Here is a 23,258-nt window from a genome sequence, read left to right on the forward strand (position 1 = left end):
ACATGCACTTTCTTTCTCTCTCAAATTAAAAAAGAAGAATCGATAGGATTGTAAATCAAAAAAGGCATTTTTAATACGATAATAAACACTTTTTTAAAAAATTCTACAAGATTTTAGGTAACTGCAGGTTTTACATGTACTCACAGAATTCCAGGCTACCGCTCTAAAAGCTAGAGCATGAGTGGAAGTGGTTAGTGTTCAAAGTAAGGCGGAGTATGATTCTGCCGCCCTGCTGTTGGCTCACATCTGCAGTCCTGTGCTCTGTTAGAAGAAGCATGTCTATATGAAGGTTTCTGATGAACTAGAGAAAGTCCAGACTTGTGAGGACTCCGGAAGGTGCTACATCAGCTGGTGAAGGACCTGGAGGAAAGTTGACCTGGTGGGACATCTCAGATATTTGAAAGGTAGTGATTACAGGGCAGCAACAGAATTGGGGGGGGGGGGTGAATTATTTTATAAAAAAGAATGCAGTACAATTGGCTGTCCAAAATTAAAGGAAGTTAAAAGCCTCTAGTTATAGAACAGGTCTTCACCACTATTTGCTCTGGGCGTTGGAATGAAAATTCCTGAATAGGGTGAGGCAAGTGAGGTGTCTTTCTAACCTACATATTTCGCCTTTTTATTTGCTGCTTACACTTGTACATTGGGTCTAAGACTGATTCTGTTGTTCCTGAAGTCAAATTTGTTGGCTAATTTTTAGAGTTTGTAAGAGTGGATGTAAGACTTGAGGTTTTGCTATTAAATTTCAGAAAACCTCATAACATGATGTAATTCTCTGTTTAAGACTGCCAAATGTAATTTCAGATAATGAATTTCATTTTTCCTGTCGAGATTGTCATGAAAATAGTGCAGCAGTGTCTTTTAAGTAGTTTTGTATCAAAAGATTCAAATATCTTTTGAATACTTCATTGTACAAAAACACCATGGTAGGTGCTATGGGAAATCAGGGGGTTTTTGTTAATGGTTTTAAGAAGACATGGTTCCTGCACTCAAGCTACTTAAAATAACCTAGAAGACGGACATAATTGTCTATAGCTAACTGTAATACAGGGTGGAAAGTAACTGACTGTGGATTGACTGTCAGCCTTACTAAATGACAAAGTTAGGAAAGGCTATTTTGGGAGTTACATGTTGTGTATTGAGGGTCCCACTGGTGTCTTGAGAAGAGGACTATACCCTACTTTTGTGGTTTAAATATTACTTGATCCTTTACTTGGTTTAGAATTAACTACACTTTAGGAAAAATAGGCTCAATTAAAATATAATAGTAATATTTTAATTTTTAAGGATATTTTAATATTTACATTTTTTTTGATGTTTATTTTTGAGAGAGAGCATGAGTGGGGGAAGGGCAGAGAAAGAGGGAGACAGAGTCTGAAGCAGGCTTCAGGCTCTGAGCTATCAGCACAGAGCCTGATACAGGGCTTGAGCTGTATAACTCACCAGCCGAGCCATGAGATCATGACCTGAGCTGAAGTTGGACGGTTAATCAACCGAGCCTCTGAGATGCCCCAGAGATGTTTTAATCTTTAAAATGCTTTTTTCTATAAAAGTAATTCTTATAATTCGGAAAATTATATATAGTGAAAAAGATTCCTTTGTCAACCTACTTTACACAACACTCATTGTTTTAAAATTTAATGTATTTCATTGATCATGCTTACATGCAGGGGTTGTTTTTTTTCCCAGTCATTATATTGGATATACAGTGTTTCTGATTTTTCATTTGCTGTTTTAACACATTTCACAATATTTTTAAAACTAGGACCCTAAATGGCAACGTTAATATTCTATTTAGTAATGGCATCACAGTTAACTTTTTTCTCCAGTATTTTTCATCATTTTAAATAGGATTTTTGTTATTTAGGATTATTTTAGTGGGATGATTTCTAGAAGTAAAGTTGCCAGATGAGTGACTAGGAATGTTTTTAAGAAAACATCTATATCTCAGGGTGCCTGGGTAGCTCGAGTGTCCGACTTCGGCTCAGGTCATGATCTCACGGTTCAGGAGTTCGAACCCCACATCAGGCTCTGTACTGATAGCTCAGAGCCTGGAGCCTGCTTTGGATTCTGTGTCTCCCTCTCTCTCTGCCCCCACCCCCGCCATGTTTTGTCTCTCTCAAAAATAAACATTAAAAAATTTTAAGAATACATTGATATCTTAAGAATGTATAGAGACATACATACATGTACATATGTGTATGTATGTATGTATATTCAAATTGTCTCCCAGTAAGAACATATTACTTTATATTCCCTGCAGTAATGAGTGTCCTTTTTAATCACGCTCATGCTGGGTAGAAAATAAGTTACTTAATTTCAATTTTTGTTTTTTATTACAAATGAGGTTGAATGTTTTTACCCCTATGTTTATCAACCAGTCTTCATCTTTTATGCATTCTGTTCATGACTTTTGCTCACATGTTTTATTGGTATCTATCAATTGTGCTGCAAATAACAGAAAACTCATGGGTTTATTTGATGCCATAGCAAGTCTATGCATAGATCAGAGCTGACATACTGACTCCAGGTTACCGCCAGAGACCCCAGGTGCTCTGCCTTTCCAGCTCTACGAACCTTAGAGTGTGTGTTCTTCCTTTTGCTTATTTAAGCTTCCTGATTGTGTTATAGGAAGAAAGGGGTGAAGGTTCCTGCTATCCAAACCTGTCCATGTTCATCAAGAAAGGACAGAGCTTTCTGGGAAGTTCTCCTCAGGAGGATTGATTATGGCCAGTGTTGTCTCTAGTGCCAGCTGACAAATCGGAGGTAGAAGATGGCCTTTCTGGGTCAATCACAGTGTCTGCTACAGTATCCGAATGTTTTTACTATTTATCACATTTTTAAAAATTTTGGTGTTGAATTTTTCACCTATGTGTTAATCTTTATTTCCTGGCCTCTTTGCTATTTCTTATAAGTTTTTGTTTTAGAGAGTCATGTTTGCTATCAGTTTCTTCGTGATATTTTACCACTTTTAAACAAAAAGCCCCAGAACCCTTCATCTTCTAATGTAGTTGTTGTAGGCTGATTCCCTGGGAAATAAAACCTGAGATGGAGGTTTGTGTACTGTGATGAGTGAACATGGCATTAGTGTTTCTGGAGTTCGTTGGGGTGGCCTTTCTAGTCCAGTATATGCCCAGTATTGGAAAAATGAATGCTTTTGGTTGTATTCATCATGGTATTTAAAATATCACCACTTGCTTTCTGTATCTTGACAACTGTCTAAGGCACTCGTGACATTTAAAAAAAATTTTTTTAATGTTTATTTTTTTCTGAGACAGAGCATGAGTAGAGGAGGGCCAGAGAGAGAGGGAGACACAGAATCTGAAGCAGGCTCCAGGCTCTGAGCTGTTAGCACAGAGCCTAGCGTGGGGCTTGAACTCACAAACCGTGAGATCATGACCTGAGCCGAAGTCAGTTGCTCAACCGACTGAGCCACCCAGGCACCCCAGCACTCCCGATATTTTTGAAGTTGAGTTCTATTTTTATCGGCTATTAATATTAGTATTCCACCTTTTTTTTTTTTGGTTGTTTGCATAACATGTGTTTTAGTTCTGTTATTTACAGCATTGCTATATAATTTCGTTTTTTATCTCTGCTGCTTATGCATAACATTTAGCTGGATCTTTTTCTCCCTAAGTCTTTTTCTCTTTTAATTGAGACTCAATCACTGATACTTGGATTTGGTTCTGTCACATTTGATGTTTTCTACTGACCATGCTTGAATTTTTTTTTTCTGTTAGACTGAGATTTTTTTTCTTCAGTAATTTTATTTTTTTCTTCAGTAATTTTAAATTCATGTATTGTTTTTGTTCTTCTAGTAGTTACCCTAATGTGTTAATGCATTTTTTTATAAGTTTATCCGTTTTTTTAAGAGAGCACATGTGGGAAGGGCAGAGAAAGAGAATCCCAAGCAGGCTTTGCACTGTCAGCATGGAACCCGATATGGGGATCGAACTCAGGAACCGTGAGATTATGACCTGAGCCGAAACTAGCAGTTGGACACTTACCTGACTACGCCACCCACACACCCTGGGAAATGCACATTCTTTAAATTTCTTGTACAGTGTGTGTGGCATTACTTCGTATTCCTACCCTCACCCAGTTTCCCCTGGCAGTTACTTCTCTTTTGTAACTCAGTGTCCACGGTATTTCTTACCGCGTCCAACTTTCTTCGGTGTAGGTGTGCTTTCCCTGGCAGCTACAGGATCTCTCTCTGTGACTGCCTATCTGCAGGCCTTGTGTTAGGGATCTTTCCAGGATCTGGTCCTCAGAGAGTTCCCCACCTTTGAGTGTGCCTGTGTGTTTCTTTTTATTTCATTATTTTTTCTCTATCGTCATGGATTAGGCTAGGCCTAATTTAAAGCAGGAAATGAAATAGGCATTTTAGGACACCAAGAGGAGGACTTTTCTGCTATTTCTTTATCTTCTATTTAAAACAATGTTAAGCAACATTTAGATGATACTCATATCAGTTTAATTTTTTGTGGCTTTTTTTTTTTTTTTGAGCAGTTTTGGGATGATAGGCAGTTTTGCCTGCAGTCAATAGACAAGCGGTGGTAACTCACTACACAAAGAAAAGTTGTTTGTCCACTTTTATTACTTCCCTTGGGGAGGACACTTAGTATTCTTTAAGAGTAAGAGAAAAACAACAAGCCAGCATAAGGTCTGGATGGAGGTTTTTCAGAGGCACGTTGCAACAATATGCTACCTTCTTTTTAGAGAAGGATGCACGCAGATAATCCTGAAAAACAGTAGATACAAGTTACAGTTTATGGAAGCACAGCTGGAGATGATCAAAGCAGAGGCCTTGGGAAGAAAAACAGATCGCATGGAGGTCAGCTGAAGCAAACTGAAGGATGGCTGGGAAGGAAGGAGCTAACCTGGGGGATGAGAGAGGCGGGGACGGAGGGGTGTGGCCATTGGGGAGCTGGGCTCAGCAGATACAAGGTCATACCATCTAAATAGGAGCCAGTAGAGGGATTCTAGAAAGGTAGGCAATGACCCGATGAAAACAATGCCCTTCATTGTATTTCACCTTTAAGTTGCATGCACTGAGTTGGAAATATTTCTTTTAAAATGTGAAAGTTCTATCGTTTCAAAAGCTTTTTAAAGTAAGGAATGGTGTCGAACTCTGAGATTATTCTTGATGTCTCTTGAGTTGTTAGTTTTTTGTCTGTGGTTGAATTGTGTGAAACTTGGGAGTTTGTGCTTATCGATAGAGAATCGAATTGTTTTTTTTCTTTTGCCTTTAGGCCAGGCTGTGATATCACAGTTACCTCTGCTTTGGAATCATTCAGGAGCATTACCTGTTACATAAAAAGAAATCACCTGGGCCTACAATGCTTCTACTTTTGTAATTAAAAATTGCCTTGTAAATATGCTTCTTCCCGTAGACTTCTGTGAATGTCACATTGCCGCGTAGTATGATGTCAAGAAATCATTTGGAGGCATCTACTTATAAAATGACAGAGCCATTTAATTTTGAGAAAAATGAAAACAAGCTTCCACCATGTGATTCTTTAAGAAGTCCTGGAGGACATGCTAACCACCCTAACTTCCGGTTGAAAAGTCCAGAGAATGGAAATAAAAAGAACAATTTTTTGCTTAGTGAGCAAACCAAACAGTATTTGGCTAGTCAGGAAGACAATTCAGTGTCTTCAAACTCTAATAGCCTCAGCAGAGAGGTGACTGGATCCAAAGGAGACAGGAAAACGTTGCCAACAGGTAAGTGGAAACTACAGGTTTAATACTTCTTGATTCTGGTGGTTTCTTTGGCTTATCACAAGTATGTAATTACACACCCATGGGCTATTAACAGAATAACGAAATGGCCACCTTGTAGTATTTGCATTTAAATATTAATCTAGAAGGAAAAACCAGGTGCCAAGTAGCTGCCTTTGACTAGATTCATCACAAAAAGGATTCCTGAGGAGAGAATGTCTATCTCCAGAGGAGCCCCTCCCACCCCCACAATTGAAGGACTAGGAGTATAGAAAGGAAATACTGTACTCTGGCTTTTTATGGGAACTCTACAGATTGACCATATTTTAAAAATACTATGCAAATTGTATGCATACAAAAGCTCACAAAAATGTAGCTAATACATTAAATTGTTTCATGAGGTGGTGTGGTTTTTTTTTGGTTTTTTTTTTCCCCTTTAGTCCTCAGTCCTAAAAACCTGGTTTTTAAGGAGGCTGGGCCCTGGATGAATGTGTATCAGATACGATCTTTTTTTTTTTTTTAATGTTTTTTTTTTTTTTTATTTATTTTTGAGAGACAGAGAGAGACAGAGCATGAGCAGGGGAGGGACAGAGAGAGAGGGAGACACAGAATCGGAAGCAGGCTCCAGGCTCTGAGCTGTCAGCACAGAGCCCGATGCGGGGCTCGAACCCACAGACTGTGAGATCTTGACCTGAGCCGAAGTCGGACGCTTAACCGACTGAGCCACCCAGGCGCCCCTCAGATACGATCTTTTAATGTTATGGTGATGTAGTTCTGGCACGGGGTTTCCCAAGAGGTCGAAACTATTTTCTGAATCTCAAAAATCATTTGCTGCCTTTGTTGTGCTGACTTTACGCTGGTGCAAAAGCAAAGATGAGTAAACCAGTGGTGCTCGTTAGCTCCACGTAGGGACACCAGCCTGGGTTAGTGCTCACTGAGTTTTTCATCGCTATGCACTTGTAGTTAAGACAGACAAAGGTGGAAATGCCAGTTTTACTAAAGTACGTCCTTGACAAAGCAGTAAGAGTTATTACGAAATCTTGAACCTTGCGTACAGGTATTTGTAGTAACAAAATGGGAATTATCCCCAGCTTCTGCTTCATAACGAAGTATGAAGAGCGTGTGTGTGATTGAGTTCTGAGCTGTATGGAAACTTTTTTCTTTGAACATCATTTCTACTGGAAAAGAATGACAAACTCTGGTTATTCAGATCTAGAGATGTGGCAGTCTCAAAAATAAACAAAGTGAGCCTGTCTCCTCAAGGAATACACCTGACAGTATTTTGTTGCTAATGATAAAATTCGAGCTTTTAAGCAAAAATGAGAATTTCAGGAAGCTTGTATCTGCCACTCTGTGTGACAACTTCTCAATACTTAAAAATAAAGACTGTCCTCGTGAGATGCAGAGGGATGTTAACTAACACACGTGAAGTTTTCACTATTTTAAAATGAAATCGTCCACATTTGGAAGATCTGCGTAACTCAGAGTTTCTCAGTCTTTTCCAAATGACCAGTGTGTGATGTTGCGAAGTCACGTATAGGTTAAACATGTATGAATGAATGTGCATTCATGAATCAAAGTGCAAACGTATAAATCCGCTCAAGGTGCAAGATGAATCAGTGGATTTCGGTGTCACGTTATGAAAAAGTTTTAGATTCCACCTTGCAGCTACTCCTTAAAATACCTACCCCTTGAGTTTTGGCATGATATTAAAGGAAAATATCCATAATTATCTGAGAAGGCCGTTAAATACTTCTTTTTGTAACCATGTGTCTGTGAGAGGCCAGGTTTTCTTTATATGCTTCAATCAAAGCAACATATCACAGTGGATTGAATGCAAAAGCAGATGTGAGTCTATCATTAAGCCAAACATTAAAGATGGGTGCAAAAATGTAAAATAGTGCTACCCATAATTTTTTTTTTGCTTTAGAAAATGTATTTGCTTTAAAAATAAAAACAATCATGTCTACATGTAATAATTTATGTTTAAATGTTTTTAATTTTAAAAGTTTAAAATTTCTAATTATAATTTTTTTTTTTTTTACATTTTTTTAAATTAAGTTAGCTTTAATTTTAAATTAAGTAAGCCCCAGTGTGGGGCTTCAGCTCACAACCCTGAGATCAAGAGTCACATGCTTTATTGATTGAACCAGCCAGGTGCCCCTTAATTTCTAGTATTAGTAAATATTGACAGACATGAGCCATATAAACAAAATCTCTTTGAGGTTCTCAGTAATTTCTAAGTGTGTAAATGAGGCTGGTGTTCAAAAATGTCTGAGAACTGCTGCCTTAGTGAATTGAGAAAAGTTCACAGTAAGAAGATTGGTATTTAAGGAAGTTTCAGGCAAATCCTTTATCATTAGGAAAAAGTAGGATTGTTTAGTGTACCTTTAAGGCTATTATGGTATAATTTTATTATTTGAATATCTAATTATGGTATTGTACATTTCTAGGAACAAAGTAATATTTGGCTTTTATGTTTTCCCTCTCTAGGAAACTCAGTGTCACCATTAAATGTTGCAAACAATTCACCACCCAAAGAAGTAAGTAGTAGTGTGATGTGTCAGGACTTTTTTTTTTTTTCTGTTTTGTGTTTTTGTTTGGGTAAAAGATTCTAAACATACTTTGTATTGTGTTAATGAAGAATTATTTAATTTTCAGGTATTAGTCAAGGTCGAGCTTCCATTTCTTTAACCTAGTACCTGTTTTTTTTTAATTATAATTTTTTTAATGTTTATTTATTTTTGAGAGAGAGAGAGAGACAGGGTACAAGCAGGGGAGGAGCGGAGAGAAAGGGAGACACAGAATCCAAAGCAGGCTCCAGGCTCTGAGCTGTCAGCACAGAGCCCGACGCGGAGCTCTAACTCAACAAACAGTGAGATCATCACCCAAGCCAAAGTCGGACGCTCAACCGAGTGAGCCACCCAGGCGCCCCTAACCTAGTACCTTTTAAAAGCAATTCTTTCTTTTTAGGTAATTGTAGATTACCATGCAATTGTAAATGCAACTCCGCAGTTGACATGCAGAAATAATACAGATCCTGTGTAGCTGTTTCCCCGTTTTTCCCTGTGGTAACTTGCTAACTTGCTGCAGAACTTTGTATAATAGGACAACCAGGAGATTGACAGTGATAGAGTCAGGATACAGAACATTTCCATCATTCCCTTGCATGCTTTTTTTATGGTCCTATCCATTTCGCTCTTGCCCTTACCACTTCCTTAATCCACGGAAACCACTAAATCTAATCCACATCCACAGTTTTGTCATTTCAAGGATGTTGTATAAATGGAGTCCTACAGTATGTAACCTCTTGGGATTGGGTATTTTCACTCAGCATAATTTTCTGGAGATTCATCTAAGCTGTTGTATCCATAATTCTGTTTTTATTGCTGAGTAGTAGTCCATGGTTTAACATTCACATGTTGAAGTACATCTGTATTGTTTACAGTTTTTGACTCTTCCAGCGAAAACTGTTCTAAATATTCACATGCAAGGTTTATGTGAACATAAGCTTTTTGTTTTTGTTTATTTTTGCTCTGGGACAAAGGCCCAGGAGTATAATTTCTGGATCATACAGTATCACATATTTAAGAAACTACTAAAGTGTTTTCTAGCATAGCTATACCATTGTATGTTTGCACTGAGAAAATCTGCATCCAGCATCACCACCAGAATTTGGTGGTGGTTGTATTTTTACCGCCCCCATTCTTGTAGGTATGTGGTGATATTTCATCGTGATTTTGTGCTCCCCCTAATGGCTAATGATAAACACCTTTTCACGTAGGTATTTGCCATGTGTATATCCTTTTTGGTGAAATATTTATTCATACCTTTTGTTCATTTTCTAATATGGATTGTTTATTTTTTTAACTGCTGAGTTTTGAAAGCTCTTTATATATCCCAGATTCTAGTCTTTTGTCAAACTTGTGATTCACACATGTTCTCTCCCAGTCTGTAGCTTGTCTTTTCATTCTCTTACTAGGGTGTTTAGCAGAGCAAAAGTTTTTAAAAAAAAATTTTTTTTTCAACGTTTATTTATATTTGGGACAGAGAGAGACAGAGCATGAATGGGGGAGGGGCAGAGAGAGAGGGAGACACAGAATCGGAAGCAGGCTCCAGGCTCTGAGCCATCAGCCCAGAGCCTGACGCGGGGCTCGAACTCACGGACCGCGAGATCGTGACCTGGCTGAAGTCGGACGCTTAACCGACTGCGCCACCCAGGCGCCCCATAAAGCTTTTAATTTTAATGATGTCCTGATCTATTTTTCCTTTTATGGATTATGCTTTTGGTGTCCAGTCTAGAAACTCTTGCTACTTGGGCTTCAGGAAAAAAAAAAAAATTTTTTTTCCCAAAAAGTTTTATAGTTTTACATTTAGATTTGTGGTCCATTTTGAGTTTAAGTTGTGAGACTTAGGTCAAGGTTGATTTTTTTTTTTTTTAATGTCTAATTTCTCTAGCCCTATTTGTTAAAAAATGATGTATTTCCTCCACTGAATTGCTTTTGTACTTTTATCAAAAGTTAATTGGGCATATTTGTGTGGGTCTATTCTGGATTTTCTCTTGTTTTCCATTGACCTATCTACATATTCCTCCCACAATACCATACAGTACTGGAGCTATGTAGTAAGTCTTGAAGTTGGGTACTGTGATTCCTCCCACTTTTTTTTTTTTTTTAATGTTTATTTATTTTGAGAGAGATCGACAGAGCACGAGCAGGGGAGGTGCAGAGAGAGGAGGAAACAGAATCTGAAACAGGCTCCTGGCTCTGAGCTGTCTGCACAGACACTTAACCGACTGAGCCACTCAGGCGTCCCCCTGCCCCACGCTTTTTTTTTTTTTTTTCATGATTGTTTTAGCTTGTATGTAGCTCATGTGCCTTCCAATATACATTCTAGGATAATCTTGTCCATATCTGCAAAAAGTCTTGCTGAGATTTTGATAGGAATTGTATTAAACCTGTATATCAACTTAAGGATTATGGGTATCTTTGTTGTGTTGAATCTTCCAGTCCATGAATATAATCTCTCTCTTCATTTTTACTTAGATCTTTGATTTCTTTCATTTCATAGTTTTCAGCTTATAAGTTCTGTGCACATGTTATTATATTTACACCTAGGTGTTTTTTTTTTAGTGATTGTAAATGCTATTTTTTATTTCCATATGTTGTCATGTTCATGGCTAATATATATAAATATGGTTTTGCATGTTTCTCTTGTATCCTGTGACTTTGCTGAAGTCACTTTAGGGATTTTTTTTTTTTTTTTAGACATACCTTGGTATTTTCTATACAGGCAATTTTATCTTCTGCAAAGAGGAACAATTTTATTTCTTTTCAATATATGTGCTTTATATTTCCTTTTTTTTTTTTTTTTTTTTTTTTTTTTTGCTTTATTGCACTGGCTGGAACTTCTAACCCTGTGTTGAATAAGAGTGGAGACAATGGATATCTTGCTTTATTTCCAAACTCAGTGGGAAAGCATTGAGTCTTTTACTATTAAGTGTAATGTTAGCTGAAGGCTTTTTGTAGATGAGCCTTATCAAATTGATGAAATTTTCTATTTCTACTTTTTTGATGGTTTTTATTGTGAATCAGTGTTGAGTTTTTATTTTTTTTTAATGTTTATTTGTGAGACAGACAGACAGACATAGAGGATCCAAAGCAGGGCTTCGGAGGGAGACAGAGGATCTTATGTAGGCCCGAACTCAGGAGCCAGGAGATCATGACCTGAGCCGAAGTTGGACACTTAACTGACTGAGCCACCCAGGTGCCCTGGTGTGGAGTTTTTCTAAATGCTTTTTCTTCATTCATTGATAATTGATCCTTCAGACTGTTAATTTGGTGGATTTCGTTGATGTTTTAAAATATTCTTTGGGGCACCTGGGTGACTCAGTTAAACATCTGGCTCTTGATTTTGGCTCAGGTCACAATCTCATGATGGGTCATGATGTGGGTCATGAGACTGAGCCCCGCGTTGGGCTGGGCACTGGGCATGGATCCTGCTTAAGACTGTGTCTCTCCCCCTCTGCCACTCCTCTGCGTGTGTGTGTGTGTGTGTGTGTGTGTGTGTGTGTGCGCGCGCTTGCGTGCTGTCTGTCTTCCTCTCAAAAAAAGAAATAAACGTAACCAGCCTTACATCTCTGGAATGAACTCCACTTTGTCATGGTGTATAATTATTTTTATATATTGCTGAATTACATCTGGTATCATTTTGAGAAGGATTTTTACATCTGTTTTTATGAGCAATGTTTGTAATTTTCTGTTTTTTACTGTCTTTGTATGGTTGGGGAGCAAAGGGAATATTAACTTTCTGAAAAAGAGGTTGTATAGGACGGGTGTTAATTTTTTAAACATTTGGTAGTATTTGCCAGTGAAAACCAGATAAGTATGAAGATTTATTTTTTAGGAGTTTTAAAATTATTTCAATTTATTTAATATTTATAAGACTATTCAAATTATGTTCTATTGTGGTGATTTGTGATTTGCGAGGAATTGGTCCATTTTGTCTACATCATGAGATATACATGTGTAGAGTTCAAAGTATTTCACTATCATATTTGTCTTCATGGTCTATAGTAAGATACACATTGTTTCATTCCTGATACTGATCATTTCTGTCTTTAGTTTTCGAACAGTCTTGTGAGATCAATTTTATTGATCTTTTCAAAGAACCAGGTTTAGTTTCATTGATTTTTCTCCCAAGTTTTTATTTTTAATTTCATTGGTTTTTGTCTGTATTGTTTCCTTCTGTTTGCTTTGAGCATTATTTTTCTTAGTTTTTAGGTTCTTAAGATGGGAATTTAGATTATTGATTTAAGACTTTTCCTCTTTTCTAACATATGAACTTAGTGCTATAAATTTCCCTCTTGGCAACGCTTTAACTGTGTCCTACAAATTTTGATTTGTCATATTTTCTTTTTTTTCAGCATTTTTTATTTCCTTTGAGACTTCCTCTTTGACTAATGAGTTCTTTAGAAGTGTATTGTTTAATTTTCAAATATTGGCAGATTATTTGTTACTGCTACTTCAAATTTGAGCCCACTTTGGTTGAAAACCATCCTCTGTATGTCTTAAAATCTTTTAAGTTTGTTTTATGGCCCAGTATATGGTCTTAGTATACGTTCTGTTAGCATTTGAAAACAATGTCCATTCTGCTGTGGTTGGGCAGAATGATCTATAAATGTCTAACAGAATCTGTTGGTTGTTGGTGATCTTGAGTTCTTCTGTTTCTTACTGATCTTCTGTCTAGTTCTATTCCTTGTTGAGGGAGGGATGTTAAAGTTCTGATGATCTGTTTTCAGTTTAGTTTTGCTTCACAAATGCTTCTATTCTAGAAGTCTGTTGTACTTACTGTATTTTTGTTTAATATGTTCTTCCTCCTCTTTTGTTCCAGCATTCTTTCCTTTATCATTTCCTTTATGTTTAGAGAACTTCCTTTAGCCAGCCGTTCTTATAGGATAGGTCTGCTGGTGACAAATTCTTAGTTCTCTTTCACTCAAGAATGTCTTGATTTCTTCTTTTCTGCAGGATATTTTTCCTAGATAAGTTTCTCAGCTAATGGTTCTTTTCTTTCAGCACTTGAGAAATGTTGTGCTATTTCCTTCTGTTCTCCAGGTATCTGATGAGAAATCTATTCTCATCTGAATTATTTTTTCCCCATAGGTAAGATGTGCTTTCCCTCTCTCTGCTAAGCTTTTTTGTCTTTAGGTTGAAGAATTTGACTAAGATGTGTCTTTGTGTGGATTTTTTGATTTGGCTTGGAATTTGCTCACCTTCTTGATTTTGTTGATTTTTATCTTTTGCCAAATTATGTGACTTTGGGACCTTTTATTTTTTTCAACGTTTATTTATATTTGGGACAGAGAGAGACAGAGCATGAACGGGGGAGGGGCAGAGAGAGAGGGAGACACAGAATCGGAAACAGGCTCCAGGCTCTGAGCCATCAGCCCAGAGCCTGACGCGGGGCTCGAACCCCCCGGGCCGTGAGATCATGACCTGGCTGAAGTCGGATGCTTAACCGACTGCGCCACCCAGGCGCCCCTATTTTTTTTATTTGAGAACTTCTTCAGTTCTAATTGTTTATTTTTGAGAGAGAGTTGGGGGGGCAGGCAGAGAGAGAGGGAGACAGAATCTGAAGCAGGTTCCAGGCTCTGAGCTGTCAGCACAGAGCCAGACCTGGGGCTCAAACCCACAAACTGTGATCATGACCTGAGCTGAAGTCAGATGCTTAACTGACTGAGCCACCCAGGCATCCCAGGACTTCTTCAGTTCTGCCTTCTTTCTCCTTCTGTGACTCTGAAGACATGAATATTAAATATTTTGTCATAGTTCCATAGGTCTTTGAGACTGTTAATTTAGTTTTTTTTTCCTCCACTAGGTTTTTTCTCTGATGTTCAGATTAGGCATTTTCTATTGTTCAGTCTTCAAGTTTACGGATTCTTTCCTCTGTCCCCTCCATTCTGCTAATTGCATTTAAAATATTTCTTTTACTCTTCAGTTGTAGAACTTCCTCTTTATATTTTCCATTTTTTTGCTGAGACTCTTTTCATTTGTTTCAGGTGTGCTCATAATTGCTTATTACTTATGACTGCTATAAAATCTTTGTCAAATAGGGGTGCCTGGGTGGTTCAGTTGGTTAAGCATCTGACTTCGGCTCAGGTCATGATCTCGTAGTTTGTGAGTTTGAGCCCAGCATCGGGCTGTGTGCTGACAGCTCGGAGTCTGGAGCCTGCTTGGGATTCTGTGTCTCCCTCTCTCTCTGCCCCTCGCCTGCTGACAGTCTGTCTCTCTCTATCTCTCAATAATAACTAAACGTTAAAAAAAAATAAAAAAGGGGGCGCCTGGGTGGCGCAGTCGGTTAAGCGTCCGACTTCAGCCAGGTCACGATCTCGCGTCAGGCTCTGGGCTGATGGCTCAGAGCCTGGAGCCTGTTTCCGATTCTGTGTCTCCCTCTCTCTCTGCCCCTCCCCCATTCATGCTCTGTCTCTCTCTGTCCCCAAAATAAATAAACGTTGAAAAAAAAATTAAAATAAATAAATAAATAAATAAAAATAAAAATAAAAAAATCTTTGTCAAATAGATGTCTCTGTCATCTTGATGTTGACATCTTTTTTTTTTCCCCATTCAGTTGTGATTTTCCTGTTTTTTAGTATGGCAAGGTATTTTCTATTGAACCTGGCACATTGGGGCGTTATGTTAATGAAATGCCGTATCTTATTTAAACTTTGTTTTAGCTGGCTTCCTCTGACACAGAGGAAGGTGGGTGCTGCCAGGTGAGAGTAGATGTCCAGGTTCCCTACTCAACCTCTGACACTCAAGGGGATGCTCTTCCTTACTTCTGGGTGAGGGTGGGAGTTCCTGACTCCTCGTGGGCCTCATGGGATACCTCCTCCATGGCTGGGAGTGATGAGTGCCTCTGGACTGACGTGGAAGTCAGGTAGAGTGGGGAGAGAGTAAGCGGGCCAGGGTGGGGAGTTGGAGGCGGTGGGAGAGTTTGGAGACCCTCGTCACTCTTGAGTGGTGGTGAGAAGTCCTCATTGTCCACAAGGCCTTCTCTTCCACTTCCCCAATAATGGTGGTGAGGGGGAGAACTCGTACCTGCCGGGTGGAAGTCCAGGTTCCCCATATGGTCTTCATGGGGAGACCCCAGGGATGAAGTGCCAGCTCCCTACCCTAGAACAGGGCCACAGCTTTTTTCCGTGGTGTTTGTTTAGGGTAGAGCAGTTATTGATGAACGTTTTCTGTATTGCTGTGCTGCCTGTTTCCTGGTCATTTGGTTAAAGAGAGCAGACTTTTTGTTGGGGCTTTTATTGTTTGTATCATTTGGCGTTTCTGGGTTGCTGGCTTCTCCAGCACCCTGTCTGGGGTGTATGAGAGAAAAGGAAAACTCAAGAAACTCGTTGCCTTGTTCTCTGGGTCCCAAGTTTCCTAGCCTGTCTGCTGCTTTCTGTCAAAGTCAGCTTATGTTTATTTGCATAAACGTCCAGGGTTTTTTAGTTGGACTTAATGGGAGGAATAGGGAAAAGTACATCTACCTTACTTTCTCAGAAGAGGAAATCCCAAATACAGTATTTAAAAAAAAAAAAGTACTACCAAGTTTTAATATTGCTATTCTCTTCTCTTAATAGAAGCCTAGCAATAATGTGCCTCCTGCAAAGTCAAAAAAAATGCACAAGTTGGTTGGGAATTCCTTGTCCATAAATAATTCAGCACTCTTCAGATCCTTAGGACCTCCTTTTCGATCAACAACTTGCCATCGATGTGGCCTGTTTGGTAAGCATATTTCCCTCTGGTGTCTGGATTATTTTTTCACACATTTGAAAACAATATATATTATTTTAGAGAGAGAGCAGGAGCAAGGGAGAGGGGTGGGGAGTGGGAGAGAGAGAGACAGAAAGAGGATGAATGAATCTTAAGCAGGCTCCAAGCTAAGCACATTGCCTGGTGTGGGGCTCAATCTCATGTGCTCTAGATCTAAACTGATCACTTCATGACCTGGGCCGAAATCAAGAGTTGGACGCTCAACTGACTGAGCCACCTAGGTGCCCCTGAAAAATATTTTTATTATGGAAAGTTTAAAATTTATTAAATGTAAACAGTAGTGTGTGTGTGTGTGTGTGTGTGTGTGTGTGTGTGTACCATATACACATCTCACCTTCGGCAGCTACCAACATCTTAAAGTTCTTGTTTGTCCGTACCTTTGCACTCTTGATGCTTCTTCACCTGTTATTTTCTATAGTTTTGTTTGTGATAATATTGACATGCACAGACTCAGACCCTATCAAGATACAGAATATTTCTGTCTTCTTAGAACATTCCCTCATCATCCCTTCCAATCTCTGTACTGCTAGAGGCAACCACAGTTGTTCTTGCACCATAAAGTAGTTTTCCAGCTTGTGAATTTCGTATAAATGGAATCTTACAGTATTGACTCCTCTGTGTAAAGCTTTTTTTTTCATTTAGAATAATATTTTTCAGATTAATCTATGTTCTTTGTAATTTTTGTTAAGTAGTATTTGTATGATTATATCACTGGATTGCTTGTGTTTAGCTTTGGCTGTTATGAATAGAACGGTCTACATATTTTTGCACAAGTCCTTGTGTAAGCATAGGTTTTCATCTCTCTTGGGTACATACCTAGGAGTACAACTGCTAAGTCAAAGGGTAGGTATATGTTGAACTTTAGAGGAAACAGCCAAACCATTTTCCAAAGTAGGTGTTTCATTTTATGTTCCTAGTGGTACTGAATTCTGGTTGCTCCACATCTTTGTTATTTGGTGTTGTCAGTCTTTTCAATATTGGCCCTTTTCCTGGGTATATAGAGGTATCTCATTGTGGTTTTACCTTGCATTTCCCCCATGATCAGTGAGCAGTATTTCATGTGCTTACTGGCTATTTGCATAGTTAGCTCCTTTGTGTTTTTTTCTATCTCTTTTAGAGAAGAGGCATTCGAAGTCAGCCAGGTTTTATTGTTGTTTCGTAATGTGCTTTGTCTTGGTTTTTTAGATGACATATTTTTTTTCTGCCTGTATACTAATAGGATTTAAAAAATTTTTTAAAAGTTTATTTGAGAGAATGAGCATGAATGGGGGAGGGGAAGAGAGAGGAAGAGAGAATGCCAATGCCGTCAGCACAGAGCCTGATGTGAGGCTTGAACTCATGAACTGTGAGATGATGACCCGAGCCAAAATCAAGAGTCAGATGCTTAACCGCCTGCACCATCCAGGTGCCCCACTAATAGGATTTTTTAATACTTTATCTAAAAAACTTCCTGGGTTTTTCTGGGTGTGATTCTCTTGATTAGTTTTTGTTTTGTACTTTTTTTTTTTTTTTTAACGTTTTATTTATTTTTGAGACAGAGAGAGACAGAGCATGAATGGGGGAGGGGCAGAGAGAGAGGGAGACACAGAATCGGAAGCAGGCTCCAGGCTCTGAGCCATCAGCCCAGAGCCCGACGCGGGGCTCGAACTCACGGACCGCGAGATCGTGACCTGGCTGAAGTCGGACGCTTAACCGACTGCGCCACCCAGGCGCCCCTGTTTTGTACTTTTTTAATGGCACAAGATAATAAGCCACATCAGTCTGTTTGCACAAGTATGTTCTTATGGCCACACATTTTCTGTTTCCTTTGATTGCTTTTTTAACAACATGTATTCTAGGGGCGCCTGGGTGGCTCAGTCGGTTGGGCGGCCAATTTCGGCTCGGGTCATGATCTTGCCGTCCGTGAGTTCGAGCCCCGCGTCGGGCTCTGTGCTGACAGCTCGGAGCCTGGAGCCTGTTTCGGATTCTGTGTCTCCCTCTCTCTGACCCTCCCCCGTTCATGCTCTGTCTCTCTCTCTCTCTCAAAAATAAATAAACATTAAAAAAAATTAAAAAAAACAAAAACAAAAAAAACATGTATTCTGGGCTCTACTTTAGGAAGGTTATCTGCCTCTGATATTCATCTTTGCATTCCTATTTGCAATTTGAGAGGGATTTGAAAGTTTAATCTTAACACCTAATCATAAACAGCATAATCCTTTTCAAGTAATCTTTAAAAGAATTAAAAAAAAAGAGAGATAGAGTGCGAGTGGGGGACGGGCAAAGAGAAGGAGTCAGAAGCAGGCTCCAGGCTCCGAGCTGTCAGCACAGAGCCCGACACAGGGCTCAAATTCACGAACTGGGAGATCATGACCTGAGCCGAGGTCAGACACCTAACCGGCTGAGCCACCCGGGTGCCCCTCAGGTGATCTTGATGTGATTAATAGAATAATGTGTTTGATATGTCTGGTCTTTGAAAATGTCTTGTTCCCAGCAACAAATACTTGGAATAAACACTGGCGATGTGGTTGTGGGGTGTGTTCTGTAGGGTCGCTGAGGTGCTCACAGTGTAAGCAGACGTACTACTGCTCCACAGCATGCCAGAGAAGGGACTGGTCAGCACACAGCATCGTGTGCAAACCCGTTCAGTACAAGTAAGCGCGATTTTCTTATTCATTAAAACTAAGGTGGTTTTTTTGTTTTGATAGTGTAACGATCAAATGAGGTAAGCAGGCAACAACTAGGTAGAAGTTACTTTTTATTGAAGTATAACATAAACATAAAAGCAAATCTGAAATGAACAGCTCTACAGACTTAGGACTGAGTTTTCATGAATATAATTTTATTAGATGGTACATATTCAGTTAGAACTTAAAGTGAGTTTGTGTTTGTAATGATGAAAGCTTTAGAATGCCTTACTTTTATGTAATCATGTATTCTTTCCTGAATTTTGATGAGGTAGAGCTCTCACAATGTCTCTCGAATTGTGATTTTAAAATACAAAAATCCTACTGGCATGGTATTTACCAGTTTGCAAAGCAGTTTCCATCTATGACCTCATTTGGTCCTCGAAACTGTTGAGGTCTCGTGTGAGGATTATCTCCATTTTGCAGATAGGGAAGCTGGGACTTGGGAGATCGTGGCTGTATATATCCCTTTTAATTAGGTGGCTTTGAAAGAGGCGGCAAGCCCACGTACAGGGTAAACCATTTCATAGCCAGCCTTGGACTGTTTTGCTTTGTTACTACTGTGATTCTCTCTGGAAGAAGCTGTTTTTCCCTTTCTGGATTCTGTTGATTGAGCATTTAACATCATTGTGGCCCCTACTCTTAATTGGCTCTGTACTAGAAGTATTATTATCAGCTGCTTTATTTCAGTTTCTACAAACGTGAAGATAGTAAATCACCTTTTGAAACTAAGAACATGGAAGTGAAAAATGAGGTATGATAAACCTTTTGCCTTTAGAGTAAACTTTGAATGACTTTTATTGAATTAAGAGGACTTAAGCTAAATAAAATATTTACCCCTTATTTCTACATTTCACCAGTGTTTATTTCTAAGTGATCTCCACTCACAGTGAGGCACCAAGGGGCTTGAACCCATGACCCTGAGATCAAGAGTCATGTGTTCTATTGGCTGAGCTTGCCAGGTGCCCTGCACTAGTGTTTATTTAAAAACAATTTCTTGTTGAATAAATCTGTACATCTTAACGATCAATTGGGTGACTGTTGGGGGTCTTTGAGCATTGTGTGTGCCTGGCTCTTTTCCCCAAAGGACTTGAGAAATGCTGTGTCTCAGTGTAACTTCATTGAACTCTTGAGAGAGCCCCTTCTCCTGTAGTCCCTGCAGGCACATGTTCTCTGGCTTTGTGTAACAGCATCCTAATACAGGGCTCTGTGACCAAAGGAGCATTTTTTCTGTAATACTACTCTTCCATTTAGATAACTCTATGGGCTAAATCATTCATAATCTGAAAAATACTAACAGTGTCCAGCTCATGTCAACAGATAATTTTTAGCCTTCTCTAGCTGGTCCTAGCTTCTACTTTAAAAAAAAAAAAAAATCTGACTTCCTCAAATAATCATTGCTATAAAATGTTAGCAAGTACAAACTTAAAACGCTAAGCCCCTCTTTTTATTTCATAAACACAACATTATCATCACCATTATGGCCTGATTCTTAGGTGATCCCAGTGCTTTGTACACTGCCTGTAGACAGTGGGTTTTATTGGCTCTTGAAAGTACACGCTATTTCTCTACTTTCTTGTTGAAGCCTAAGAGGCTATTTTTGCCTCAATTCCAGCAAGTAGTGGTCACGGTATCACTGAAACATGTGTTTATGTAAATAACTCACTTTTTTTTTCTTGGTTTTTTTTTTTTTGTTTGTTTTTTTAACCCAGGGTCACTACCCTCTTGGACTTACTAAAGAAATAGCCACTTGTGCTGATAAAATAATGTTTTCTGATTTGAGAAGTCTACAACTCAGGAAAACCATGGAGATAAAGGTATTTGTTTAATTTATATAGACAGACATCCAAAGAACTGTAGCTTTTTGTTCCTTGTTTCCTATTTTCAGTTTGAGTTTATAAGATAGCTACAAAATATAACCGATGAAATTGGTAAGGATTGCAAAAACTGTAATAACCTTTTTAAAAACTTATTATAAAACTTTAAGAAATTCATATTTGCTTGTGTTCTCAGTGAGCTACTGCACCTTTTCTGTCTTTGAAAGGGTACAGTTACTGAATTCAAGCACCCGAGTGACTTTTATGTGCAGTTATATTCTTCAGAAGTTTTGGAATACATGAACCAACTTTCCACGTGCTTAAAGGAAACCTATGCAAATGCGGTGCATGAAGAGGATTATATTCCTGTTAAGGGGGAAGTTTGTGTTGCCAAGTACACTGTTGACCAGGTAACCCGTGACGAAATGAATGATTTAAGATGATGTTTTAATTTACTTTGCTCATACAAACTCGACACCAGAGCTTTTAATAATGCATTTGATGGCTTGACAAGAGGCTCTGGTCACACTCCTCTTTCTCTTCCTCGGTCAGTATTGCAGGTGTGTCGGGTGACCTCCTTCCTGCCCTTGCCCCCTCCAGCTCTGTTTACAGGCTCCTCAGTCGCCAGTTACAGACTGGCAGACTGTGAGTCCTGGATGGTGTTTATTTCTGCGGCGGAGGCATTAGTGTGTCTTAGTGTCTCGTGGGCTAGAAGAACCCGGGAAGAGTTGTGCCTATTAAAGTCTCCTAAAAAGACAAATTTAGGGGTTTCTTAGCCAGATTCCTAGAAAATTAACCTACCAAGTGCCTCAGCAGACCAGTAGCCTTTCCTTTGTGTGTTCTGTAGATTGGCTGAGGGTTTTCAGGCGTAAGGTTATGAAACGCTGTTCTGAAGCAGGGCGCCATTCTATTACACTTTCAGACCTGGAACAGAGTAATAATACGAGATGTTGATATGCTGCAGAAGAAGGCACAAGTCTTATATATTGATTATGGAAATGAAGAAATAATTCCAGTAAACAGAATTCACCAACTCAATAGAAACATCGACTTATTTCCTCCATGTGTGAGTCTTTTTCACTTTCTAAACTCCTAAGTGTCTCAAAGGAGCTCTTTTTAATATTTTGATGGGCACTGTATTTGCTTGTTCTATACTATGATTGTTACTAGGAAAAAACACATTCTGGTATATTTTTCATCTTTTACCAAGTAGATAAACAATCATTGGCTTTCTTGGCTCCATTTAATAGGCCTTATTTACTTAAGTACTTAGATGAGAAACTTCGCATTTTTAGGGACATCTATCTTATCCATCAGTTCTTTTAAAATGATCTTTTTTTTTTTTTTTGAGAGAGAGCACAAGCAGAGGAGGGGCAGAGGGCAGGGAGAGAGAGAATCTTTAGCAGGCTTCACGCCCAACACAGCCCCATCGTGGGGGCTCGATCTCATCACTGAGATCATGACCTGAGCCAAAATCAAGAGTTGGACACTTAACCAGCTGAGCCACTCCAGGGGCCCCTAAAATGATCATTTCTGTATTTATTACATTGTGTGGAAGCAGCCTGAATTTATATGTATGTGAGGGATAATTATTATCCTTTCATGAATTTTTGAGCTTCAAGAAGTCCCAAAAGGAAAAGCACTGTGGGTTAGAGTACCACAAGAGACAAATAATTATAAAGTTGTTTATTTGGTTAGTTTTTGAAGATTTCCAGTATATTTTCAGCATGAATTATATTCACATTATTAATTAGAAAAAGTCGTTTTCAAATAGTAACTTTTTTTTTTTTAGTAACTTACATAAAATCTTTCAGGCCATAAAGTGCTTTGTGGCCAGTGTTACCCCAGCAGAGGGGAATTGGAGCAATGAATGTATCAAAACTATTAAATCACTGTTAATGGAGCAGTACTGCTCTATAAAGATTGTCGACATCTTAAAAGAAGAGGTAGTTACCTTTGCTGTGGATGTTATGCTGCCAAGTTCAGGTAAGATCTAAGTCTTCTTTTTTAGATGGAGCACTTAATATGTTATTTAGTCTTTACTTGTTGCACAGAGAAGAAATAAAAACACGAAGTGAGGCCAAGTAGTAAGCTCCACTCGGAAGTCATTCGGGTTGTGATAAAAAGATGGCTTTGGCCCTGCGCTTGGGGTTGGCAGTTTGTCAAAGACCTGGCGCACATTCCTAGAAATGGGTGGGCCAAAAAGCTACATCTATACTTAGTTTGGGGATAACTCTGTTACCCTTTTGATATAGCCATTATGATCTCTATTCATGATTTCTACTCATTTATTGGGAAAAAGTCAAGAATTTCTTTATGAATTTGTCCATGCTTGTGTCAGGAGTGCTTTTTCCTTGAACAACCTTCGCAGAACTGCATTGGTTTAGTATCGAGACTTTGAATGCCTAGTGTTTAAGTGGAATACTAAATGGAAACACCTTGGAATCCTGTCCTTCTGTGCTGGCTTTCTGTGTGTTTGAAAAGTGACTTCTCAAGTTATTACTCTTCTACTTTTAGAGATCCAGCGTCACTTGGTGACTTGGTAGAAAATTGACTTAATCCTGTTGTGAAATTAAGTATAAAATCTATTTTCTTTCTTTGCTGTGTATGTTAACAGCTTGGGCTTCTGGATGTTATTTTATGGAACTTGAAGTTCATATCACACTGGCTACCCTTGTTTTGGCTATACTTTATGTCTGAGAAAAAGTAGTCCTATTTTAACACTAAATTAATTT

At 38.8% G+C, this 23,258-nt stretch overlaps 1 protein-coding gene across 5 annotated transcripts in view; it reads left to right on the forward strand.

Annotated features, from left to right (window-relative positions):
- The first annotated feature begins 304 nt into the window (after positions 1–304).
- TDRD1 (tudor domain containing 1) overlaps positions 305–23,258 on the forward strand; it is a 47,862-nt gene continuing 24,908 nt past the window's right edge. For 2 of the 5 annotated variants that reach the window (XR_007145509.1, XM_047826373.1), the window contains exons 1-10: positions 4,670–4,834; positions 5,394–5,724; positions 8,215–8,264; positions 15,848–15,992; positions 18,568–18,673; positions 19,397–19,460; positions 20,419–20,523; positions 20,751–20,933; positions 21,446–21,589; positions 22,338–22,509. Coding sequence is in view for 4 of the 5 variants with exons in the window: in XM_047826373.1 (XP_047682329.1) it covers positions 4,670–4,834; positions 5,394–5,724; positions 8,215–8,264; positions 15,848–15,992; positions 18,568–18,673; positions 19,397–19,460; positions 20,419–20,523; positions 20,751–20,933; positions 21,446–21,589; positions 22,338–22,509 (1,465 nt within the window). In the remaining variant the exon portion in view is untranslated. Of the gene's footprint in view, positions 405–4,669; positions 4,835–5,393; positions 5,725–8,214; positions 8,265–15,847; positions 15,993–18,567; positions 18,674–19,396; positions 19,461–20,418; positions 20,524–20,750; positions 20,934–21,445; positions 21,590–22,337; positions 22,510–23,258 lie in introns of those variants that run through there. The other 3 variants (XM_047826375.1, XM_047826376.1, XM_047826374.1) reach the window with 2 other exon arrangements.

Source organism: Prionailurus viverrinus, chromosome D2 (assembly GCF_022837055.1).
Source record: "Prionailurus viverrinus isolate Anna chromosome D2, UM_Priviv_1.0, whole genome shotgun sequence".
Lineage (NCBI taxonomy): Eukaryota > Metazoa > Chordata > Mammalia > Carnivora > Felidae > Prionailurus > Prionailurus viverrinus.